This window comes from Acartia tonsa, chromosome 14 (genome assembly GCF_053477335.1).
Source record: "Acartia tonsa isolate MP-2025a chromosome 14, ASM5347733v1, whole genome shotgun sequence".
Taxonomy (NCBI): domain Eukaryota; kingdom Metazoa; phylum Arthropoda; class Copepoda; order Calanoida; family Acartiidae; genus Acartia; species Acartia tonsa.
The window spans coordinates 32,696,245-32,707,857 of NC_137273.1; the positions used below are offsets into that span (position 1 = coordinate 32,696,245).

The 11,613-nt window shown below is 32.3% G+C and overlaps 1 protein-coding gene across 1 annotated transcript in view; it reads right to left on the reverse strand.

Annotated features, from left to right (window-relative positions):
• LOC145305421 (uncharacterized) overlaps window positions 1-10,503 on the reverse strand; it is a 47,449-nt gene extending 36,946 nt beyond the window's left edge. The window contains exons 1-3 of the mRNA XM_080147038.1: window positions 10,490-10,503; window positions 6,882-10,104; window positions 5,011-5,138 (exon numbers count right to left, since the gene is read on the reverse strand). Coding sequence (XP_080003164.1) covers window positions 5,011-5,138; window positions 6,882-10,104; window positions 10,490-10,503 — 3,365 coding nt within the window. The remainder of the gene's footprint in view (window positions 1-5,010; window positions 5,139-6,881; window positions 10,105-10,489) is intronic.
• Between the last annotated feature and the right edge of the window lie 1,110 nt (window positions 10,504-11,613).

Consider the following 11,613-nt stretch of genomic DNA (forward strand, 5'->3'; position numbering starts at 1 on the left):
ATAGCAAAATTGTTGAATATTTAAACTTTATAACCTATTTTGATTTTATTGAAAGACTTAAACACGAAAATAAGGACAGACAGACAAAAAATTTGTAGAGTAGCTTCGCTACTAATGAAGTTACCTGGCACTGAAACAAAAGGAAATAGAGAGGTAAACAAAACAAACTTTAAATTAAGAAACTTGATATATTTCTCTGCTTTTAATTGTAGGACTTTACTATCCTATTTAGTAAAGTTACAAAATGTCCTCAGTTTTGTAATAAAGTCTGTTTGTTGTGGGTTTGGGAAGGAGAAGGGGGAGGGATTAATAATACCTCATTGAGATAAAAAAAAATACCTTCAACTACTTTTAAGCTTAACCTTGGGCTTGTTTTCGCATTTTAAGAATGCTAAGTATATCTTTCTCGTATTCATTCGAATCCGGTAGATAGGAACATGTTTTTATCCATACGAAAAAAACTATGTCTAGCATCGTATTATATCCAGCTTTCTACGAATATTAAAATGTGCAATCATAAGATTAAAACCAGTTTTTTTAGCCCGTGCCAATCTTATAATTGTACATTCTATATCCGCGGAAAGCTGTTTATAATACGATGCGCGAAATTACTATTCTCAATTTTAATAAATCTACTAATATGATATCCATGAATTACTTAGAAAGGACTTTTATATCCTACATAGTAAAGTGACACGATGTTTGCCTGTAGTGTGATTCTTTCTTTAAAAAAAAGTTAAAAGGAAATATTTCTCCTTTCTTTTTGGGGGGGGGGAGGGGAGGGGGTTTTAATGTGTGATTTTTTTTCTCCAAATTAGTTATAAACCTATAAACTAAATTATAGAGGAGAACCACATCAGTTCAGTGGTTGGCACGATCCTTCGCTACAGACAGACACATAGACAGACATCCTGTTACTTTTATATAATGATAGACTTAATGATATCTTGCTGTTTTTGCGCAACTTATGAATGTTGTCATTCCTGTGTGTATGTAAGGAAACTGTAAAATACTGTATCCTGTTATACTTAAAGTATCATGTTGTGCCTTATGATTTCAGATAACACCCATTTAAACAAAAAATTAATATTAAGAGGTGAGGTGGGTTTTTTTTCCCTATGCGCAACCCTTGAGGGTCCTAACCTTGCGGGGCTACCCAGTACCTCAAATAGGCTAACCTATCATGACCTAAAAATAAACAAACAAACGAAGAACTACCCTCCCAACTTATTTTCAATTTATTTCAAAAATAAGGAGGGGGGGGGGGGGTAAGTGTCAGTTCTCATCAAGAAACCTTGCATGATATGGACCGCATAATCCTTTCAGGAGGACAAGATACAGTATTTTATCTACCACTTTTTGGTTTTATTTAAGAAAAATAGAGGGGGGGGGGGTTCCTTTGTTCAACAAGATACCTCGTATGAACGCACCTAATATGATCTTGGAGTAATTTTCATCAGTCAGAATGACCCATAAACATGATTGAATCACCACCGTTGAATAGGGACAGGCATTCTGCAAAGTAAGTGGCAAAACTGATTTTAGATACGGTTAAATAATAACATTTGAAGAAAGTGGAAACAATTAATTGGCAATTAAGTTGCTATTTTTGTATGCAAAAGTTTTCAATGTGTCCAATATCTAGCATTTTGATTTCGATGTAAACACTTTCTACCAAGCAAATTTTGAATCACTTTTAAATTCTCATAGTAAAATACTAGTCATGAGGTCGGTAGTAGAATTATGTCGTTGATTTTCAAAACTTAAAATATAAATAAACGTTCCGATAGTTTCTGAAAAATATTACTCTGGGTTATTTTTAAGCATTCGAACTCGAAAACAATGAGTTGAGATGCAGCTTATACTTTTTTCTTTGCATTGATAGACTGAAGGACATATACCCAGACATGTATCGTTGGGCTTTATGTATATTAGGTAGATGTCTGAAACAAAGCATAATTGAATCTTTTAAACTATGTACATTTTACATTATTTTGGTATGTAAAACTTTTGCGGAGATTATACACTAACTTTAAAAAGTTGTATTTAAATAGACATGAAGATATTTGCTTTGCCCCTAATATAAATTTTTCCTTTAGGTGGTGTTATTTTTTCTAGGATCGATTTATGTTAGGGTGGTAATGGAACCCCTTCATAAATAGCTATAAACGTTTCAAGGACCTATTAGAAGCTATATTCTAAAGGAGAACCATACCAGTTCGGCGTTTGGCAAGATCCTTTGGAACAAACAGCAGAAGCACACATACATCATGTTACTTTTATAAAATTATTTCAAATAATTAAAAAAAAGTAAAGCTATATAGGTACAATATTCTGAAGGAATTTAGTCTGAGCCGCTGTTATGACTTTTATGGTAATCTAATGGCAATTTTATAGGTCTATCTATAGTCAGATTACAATCTATGCGAATAACAGTGGGTCGAAGGTGTGCAAATGTGTTTTCAGTGAAAGGTAGTGGAAAAGGACTGATGAATCAGCCTATACCAACAATAAAATTAATTCGGAAAAAAATCACGAAACCTATACGTGTTTTTCAGCTGTAAAATTCACGACCTCTCCATTTGCCCCCCAAACATTATTTAAGATTTATTTCGCTTGTTGGTTATACCTTATTCCAGCTGATGAATTCACTGTGAGAGGAAGCGTTAATTTTTTTCTGAGGGAATCAGGACACATCAAATGAAATTAGCTTCATTCCTCTCTGGGAGGAGGGGGACATTAGACTGTTTATTACACAGCTCCTCAAGGTTTTATAATTAGGTTTTATATTCGTTGGCTCAACAATTATGATAGTTCAGTTCATTTAGTTGAGTGTTACTAATTGTAATCTACAGAAAGAATACTTTTTTTTGTATAATCATTGGGGATGTACATCAATTCATCGACCATTGTCTTATCCCTCTAGATCCCTGATTCCCCGTAGCTTGTCAAAAACTTTAAATATTTTGACCCTTCATTATAGAGATTAGGAAATAAGATAGGTTGTGATTTTGTTCAAATTTACTCTATATTGACAATTTAAAGATTTTTAAACACACAAAATGTGTATGTACTATGAATATGCAATGTCCTAATGTAAGGTACATCTTTAATCCTTAAAAGTTAAAAAAAATCTATTTTAAGTCCCAAAAATTTAATTTACCCAAAAGTTGGTTTAGTTGGGTTAAATAGCCTAAAACATGCACCTACTATTTATGAGAATATAGAATTCAACTATACTTACATATAAGTAAAACCTCTATATCCCTGATTTTTAGATTTCGAACCAATTAGCATTTTTATTCAAATAAAGTGGGTTCCTAATCTCGTGTTTTTCATACTATTGCAGTAGAATTTCCATATCTATAATACAAAGTAGAACGATGTCTGTCTGTTTGTTTGTATGAAGGATCTTGCTAACCGCTGAACCGATCGGGTTCTCCTTTACAGGGTAGCTTCTCATAGGTCTCAGGAAAGTTTATAACTATTTTCTTGGGGAGTGGGACACCCCCAACCCCCCAAAAAAATTTTAGATTTTTTTTTTAAAATCTAAATTACTAAAAATTGGTTTGATCAAACCTCTTGGGGCAAAGCCCCTAGAGGCTATGGGCGAAGCCGCTAGTACATTATATAATAACTATTTTTTTTTATTTATATTTTAAATATTAAAACAAGACTTCAACTAAAAACTTATTTTTTAGGTTAGGTTTGGTTAAGTAAAGGTTAGAATAGCCCCGCAGGGACAGTACTTCATAGGTGTAGGGCTTTGAAGACTTAGAGCTCTCGACAAAAAAATCCCAAATAAAGGGGTGGAGGCTTTGGTGATCAAGGTTTGAATAAAAACAAAAAAAGTACATTTAAGCAATTTTGGCTCTGAGGCAGTTGCACTAATATAATTTTTATTGTGAAATGATGGTTTATTCAACTTCAGGAACGACAGTAGAGAGCTCTTAAGCTTCTATAGTGAAATAAAAACCAGATTTACAAATTGAATTATACAAATTTATCCAATAAAAGGGATTTAAAGACTATTTTATTCAAAAAGCAAACAAATTAGATATATAGAATATGTTATAAAGTAAGATTTCCGTCCAAATTATATTAAATTTGTACCATCTCTTATCTAGTTAGAGGAACCATGAACCATGAGATAGCAAAAACTATAGATAAATTTTATTTGTTAGTGAAATGATTAATCAAAAAGTGAGATGAATTACATAAATGATCAATGAATAAGATATGAAAATATGAAAAAAAGATATTAAAGTCACAAATTGCTTTTACTTGTTTTATATTTGGTGGATCAAGTGCAGTCCATGATAAGATAATGCTGTAATCAATTAATCCAAAAAAACAGAAACTTTAAAGGTGGCTTACTGCTAAACAGAAGAGCTTACATTTTTGTTGTTGAAAAGAATGAAAGAAAATCTGCCAATAATAAAAAATAATCAATTTAAAATTATATGCATGTCGACATTTTATATTTGTTAGAATGAAGAAGCATAACAAATATGTCATTTCATTTGGCCCCAAGCCACCTTTAAAGTTTTACTTTTTTTGGAAATAATCAATTCTATTTCTAGCAGCATTACACTATAAACTTCACATGATCCAAATTTTTATAAGCTTTACAATAAACACAATTATACTTCTTCTAAAACACTGGTTAATTGTATCTTTGAACACACCTTGCAAGAATTTTAGCGTCATCAGGCAGTCTATGAAAATATAATGAGATAATTTTTCTTACTCTGTTTTTTTTCCAGATTTGGACCAGACTTTTGATTAGAATTGCACTAAAATTAATCTAATATTTTAATGCCATCTAATGGAGATAATTAGTACCCAACTTACTTTACTATACTTTGATAGACCCCATTTAACTTTAGAATCTTTATAAAAATTATGCCAAGAGATTGATGACTTTGTGATTTTGTGATTTAGTAAAAATTCTAAAGGTGTTTATTATGTCTGGATTTATATTACTATAATTTATCCCATTAATCCTGCCTTGTCCAATCACTTAGGACATGTTCATGAGCCATGGTAATCCCAAGAAATTCAGGTCTATTCTGTTCTGGTTTGTACATATAAACATTAGTGATAGAGTTGCCATAGGTATGGCTTAAGCCACTGATCTAAAATTTTTAATTATAATATTAAAATGCATTATAATCTTCATAAAATGCCTAGATTACTATTTATTATTTTAATCATAATAAAAACTGGTTTTCTTGTGATAAATATATGAACATGTGAAAAGGAATGAATTCCTTTATATATTACTCTAGTATTATAGCTGCCATTAATATGTGTTAATATTGACATATTTACCAAACCTGAGCCTATTTAGTTTTTCATTTTTTTTAAGAATAGAAGCTGACACACAAAATTATTCTAAGAATTAATAATAGTTTTAACAGATTTGGCAAAATTTTAAATATTAGAAGAATGGGTTAAATTGTCTAAATTTTAATTTTAAAAGAATTTTTTCTCATCAGCAAAAGTTAAAATCTAGGAACTCAATGCATATATCTCTAATGTCTGAGTTATAATGTTTATGATTTATATTAAACTAGCAGCTGCGCCCATAGCATCTAGGGGCTCTATATTCAAAGGGATATGGAAGGGCATGAAAATAGCCTAAAACCATGCCCAGGCTTACTTATAAAAAATAAAATAGCCTAAAATTACCCAAGGACCAATAAGAAGCTTCACTATAAAGGAGAACCATATCGTTTTAGCGGTTAGTGAGATCCTTTGCTACAGACAAAAATAGCTTACTACTTTATATAATAGGATTAATAATACTTTTTTAACAAGTTTACAACTTTTGTCACACAATCAACATTGTTTTTTTGTACTATTTGTTAATTTTCAAAACTACAGCATGACCCTCGAAAAAGTATTTTTAAGCATCTGCAGCCCTTATTTCTCAATGAATTATAAAAAAATGCATATGTCCTTGTTCTCCATAGTATTCCACATAAGTAGATATAAAGATATTTTTTTTACCTCTATTAACACCGGAGATTTTTAGAGCTAAAGTTTTGAAAAAGTGACTGAGGAAAAAGTAACTTTTAACATGAAACGACTTTTTTAGCAAAATTAAGGTAGAAATCCTTTTATTTTTGTTACTAGCAGAAACTTTATACAAAAATGAAATAAAAAATTTAGTTTTTGAGTAAAAAGCATTTTTTTACACATATTTTTTGAGTCTTTTTAGTTTAATGATATTTTGAAAAACTTACTTATTAGGCAAAATTTTTTAAGATTAAAAAACCAAATAAATCTTTATGAATATAGCAGGAAAATTGTTTTTGTTTCACAATCCTAACTTTAATAACAAAAAAGTTATGAAGAAAATAAAATTAAAACATAATGATTTTTTTGTCTAAAAACCCCCTATTAAATTATTGAGATGTCAGAAAAGTAGGCGGAGCAACTGTCATAATTAATCCTTTTCTCAAATAAGGGTTAATAAATAACCTAAAATTTGCAAATTATCAATTCATTCAGTAGTATTTTTTGCCATTAAAAATTTATAATTTTTGGTGGAATAAAAAAGAAATAATTAGTTAACTTGTTTTTCTTTGTGTCTCATTATTCAGTTGCCAGAAAAACATAATATAACCATCCAAAAAATAAGAGAAACAAAAAAAAATTCTTTTTCTCAGTCACTTTTTCAAAACTTTAGCTCTAAAAATCTCCGGTGTTAATGGAGGTAAAAAAAATATTTTTATATCTACTTATGTGGAATACTATGGAGAACAAGGACATATGCATTTTTTTTTAATTCATTGAGAAATAAGGGCTGCAGATGCTTAAAAATACTTTTTCGAGGGTCATGCTGTATATTTTTTAAATAAAAGAATAGCTACCTGTATCATTTCTGATAATGATAGAGAAATCAATTTTGAGTATGTTGATAAAAAAGTTACTCCTACAGTTTTCCATCCTGCTGTTCCATTAAACTCTGCCATTGTCAAATCATAGAAGAAATTATACATTCCCCCACCATTACCTCCAACAACATATAACAACTTGTGACCATCTACTTTGCGTTGAACAATACTCATTCCACAAAAGTCTCCTGCAGCCCCTATCCCAATATTTGAATGTTCACTCCAAGTGTCAGTGTGAACGTTTAAGGTCATTAATTTAGAGTTGTAAGTCCCTTGAGTGCGTCCTCCAGCTATGAAAATTTGTCCTTGTCCTTCATAAGGTGTTGAACAAGCATGCATTAGAGGAAATGGTAAAGGAGTTGTTTCTTTCCAACCATTATTTAAAGTCCACTTTTCTACATCTGCCCGATTGCCAGACACGTCATTTCCGCCAATTGCATAAGCAACATCTCCATAAGTCTCGAAGGGAAAGGCAAGTCTAGTTTTTATCATACTTTCCATTATACTCCATTTATTGGTATTTACTTCTTCATTCTTAGTAACATTTACATCATTGGTGTCAAGAAAAAAACACTTATTTGAGGTATATTCATGTGTTTCTTTCCCTCCACACACTATGAGGCGATAATTAACAACTGTAATACCTGGAGCTATCCTACCTGGAACTAGGTCAGGAATTCCAATACTACCATGGCATGTTTCAGGTTTGCCAACATTTGAACCTGATGTACGTTGTCTGAGTATTACACTCCATTGAGTATTTAATGCTTTAGTAGTAGCAGTAACTGCTGATTGACCACCCCAACCAATAGCAGCATATGTTTTGGATGCTAAGCAATTTGTTGTTGCCTTATATTTCTTACTTCTAGGAACAGATGTCCAAGCAGATTTAAATCCATAATTTTGCAAAAATCGCTCATTAAAGTTAAACTTATAATTTTGTAAATCTAAAGAATAAAAGTTTGACAAGCTCTTTCCAAATCTAGCAGTGCTTCCTGAAACCATAGCAACAGAGTATTCATTGAATGAAATTGTTTTTAATGCAGTAACATATGAAAATGAATTATACATATTTATCATTCCTCCTCTTGAAGTCCAGCCCATCACAGAATAATCTAACTCATAAGTGTGAATAGAATATTTTGTTTGAGTTAAGACACATATGATTTTTCTATAATTATTAACATCTTTGATAATAGCACAAGCAGTATACTCACTTGCATATGGTAAGTCAGAATGATATGACCATATATTGGTTGAAACATCATAGTAGGTAACTAACTTTCTTTTACTTCCAAAATGTGTGTAACCACCAAATGTCCATATCCTACCACCTTCTTCATCAGCAATTGCTCCAACACCATGAGCATTGTAAAGCATTTTAGCCATGGCAACCCATTGACCACCAACTTGAGAAAATTTTAAAACATCATCATGACAATCATTACCACCTATACCCCCAAGAACATAGATAGATGACTCATAATGAATCATACTATGAAGTCCAACTGGGTAAGGCAAATCTGTTGAAGCTGTCCAACCCTCTGCAGGATTATTCAAATTATATTTGAAGCATTTATTTGAAGGCTGTTGAACAACACCATCAATTTGGCCTCCACAAACAAAGAGATAATTATCCATAGTTGCCATTCCATGACCCATTACACTGTGATCTAATTTTGGTATGATATGTGAAGCACAGGAAAACAGTGAGCTTGTAATAATGCTGAAATCAGTTGAAGTTGTTCCAGCAGAACCAATGCCTCCAAAACCAATTCCATAGTTGTCAACATTTGTACATAAGAAAGATCCAATACTGTTAACACAGTACTGCACTGGAACAGGACCATCTTTGTGTACATTTCTCCAAAAAGCAAAGTCTTTAAATGACTGAAAACTAAGAGTTGTAAAGTTTGATGGATATTTTGAGTATGCAATGTCTTCTTTGATATTATTACCAAGAGCGCCAACATTTATAATTATATTTCCACTTAGAAGTTTGCATCCAAGCTGATATGATACAAAATCTTTACCTATCCGAGCTGCTTGTGGTAAGTTTGATATTGAATGTATACTAGTGACAGAACTTCCCTCTTTGTATCCAATAATAATAGAATTTATTCCAATTCTGAACTGAATTTCTTCCTCAATATTTCCAATGCCAATTATAGATGTATCATAACTCTGTAAATCAAAGTGAAAAGTATGATGTTCACCATCACCCACAGTAAAAGGTTCAATATTAAACAGCTTTATTTCACCAGAAATAAAAGAAGTTTCTGTGTCAATTCTGGTGGGTGTGTTGCATGTGTCGGTACCAAGTTTGCATTCATCAACATCATAACAGTCAGGATGTATACCAGTATAACCTTCTTTGCAAACACATACATCATTTCCTGTTGGAGTGTTAACACATAAACCTTGACTACCACAATCCATACTGTTACATTGATTAATATCACTACACCCCTCATACTTTGTCCAATTACTAAATCCAGGATTACAGTGACAGATATATCCTGTTCCATCTTTAGAACAATTACTATTTCGACCACAGTCATAGAAACCTGCATGTCTGCCATTGTTAACATCACATTCATCAATGTCTCTACAATTTCTATCAGACTTGTCACAATAAAGACCAGTATCACATTCAGCATCAGAGTCGCAACCATACATATCCTCGCCACACGGAGCATCTACTGAACATAGTTTAATACAACATCTGTCAGTAGAGTTGAAATGATCTACAAAGTAATTGTTTGGAAACTTTTCACGAGGAAAAATCTGTTCATCCATACAGTTACCAACACCACAAAAACTCCCTTCCCCAAGACAATCATCATCAGTAGAACATGTACCACCACCATGTTTACAAGGATGTTCCGGAGTACAAGCTCTTTCACAGCAATCATCCTGATCATCATACAATCCATTGGCAACTCTTTTCAAAAGACAGTTATTATTTCCACAGACTAGAGCACCATCACAATCATTGTCTGTATTACAATCTCCTTCACCATCACCACAAAGACTACCATGTTCTCTGTGACAACAATGCTCACCACCTCTGCAGATCATTGGCAATTCTGGTAAAACACTAAGTGCAACAAATATCTCTTTACTAATAGCTTGTGCAACAGGTTCTTCAAGGAAGTCTAAAACTGCCAACTTACATATCTCAAGTGAGCGGTTGTAGCTAGAAAATACATAATATTGTTAATAATTTTTAAATTTAATTTGTAGGAAAAAAATTCCTTTACACCAATTATTAAAAATCACTATAATGGAAATATGACAAAAAAACTACTTGTGCCTACCTAAAAGAATTGCAGCTACTACTGGTATTCTGCCAGTAGTGACATTTGTATCCACAGTGCAATATAGTTTTAGCTCTTTCAGATCTAGTTATTCTTGATCCAAAATTTGCAGCACTGATATTTTTTGTTCTAGATAAAACAAATATCATTTATTTCTAGGCAATTTCTAAAAATGTTATATTTTTCATAATTTCTTACTTACTACTTGTTTTAATGTGCCCATCTTAGTTATTCATATAAACAAGCTTGTACTTGCTTAGATACCTGATAAATTGCATTTGAACAGAGGTAGTAGGGGACAGTATCATCAACAGTAAAGGTAAAACCTAGTAATGTAATGTATGAGTGGCAAAATATGAACATGTCTTTGAGAATTTTTTTCTTGTAAATGAAACAAGATAGTTTGTTGCAAATCCTACAATTTAAAGTTAAAAGAAAGTTTTATGTTCGTCCTTTAAGATCTTGTTAACAACTAATTAAATTGAGTTTTTCACTTTCAGGAAGCTTAACAGAGGTCCCATGATGGTTTTAAGCTATTTTATTTATAATTTTGAGTTCTAGAATGGCTTCAAACAACTTTAGAAACCTGCTTCTTTTCTAATGTAATTAAACTGATTTAACCCTTACAGATCGGGCCCCAATTCCCACCTCAATAGTTGGAGGGGGGGCTAAGTTAGCCCCCCCTCTATCTCGGCTCCTATAAACATTTTTTCTAGTGGTTCGTGTGCATTTTTAAAGAAAATTACTTTGAGCTGTAATAGAAGCCACGATATTGATGATATATGTCTATAGTAAAACTGGACAAAAAAAAAACAGTCATAAAATCGGTCATGGAGTGGTCAAACGGTCAAACAGTTGTAACACTACTTTTCTCAGATGTTCATTGATATCTAAGTATTCGCCAAAAAAAAATTAGGCGTTCTCCTTGCGGCTAAGCAGGCAAGGGGGCTGAGCGCTGCGGCTAGGCAGGCAAGGGGGCCGAGCGCTCTGGCTAGGCAAGCAAGGGGGCCGAGCACTGCGGGCCAGAGTTCACAGAGTTATGTTGGGGGAGGGGGGGGGGGGACTTAAATTTTCACAATTGAAAAAAAAAATCTAAGAGGATATTACCAAAATTAGGTCTCTACCTTATACACAAAAGTCATAATGTAGAAATTAAGATTTATTTAGAATTTAATCTAATTTTGATGCCACCTAACCGACTTTGACTGGACACCACGACCGACAAAGACCAGATATCCTGATAAAATCAACTATTGCCGACGTATAATTACTAAACTTAAAAAGTCATGAAGTCACAAAAAATTCTCACCAAGAATGCAAATTTGAACATATTTTTCGTTTCTAAATCTGAAAATAAAGTAAACCAAAATATATTATTACATATACTT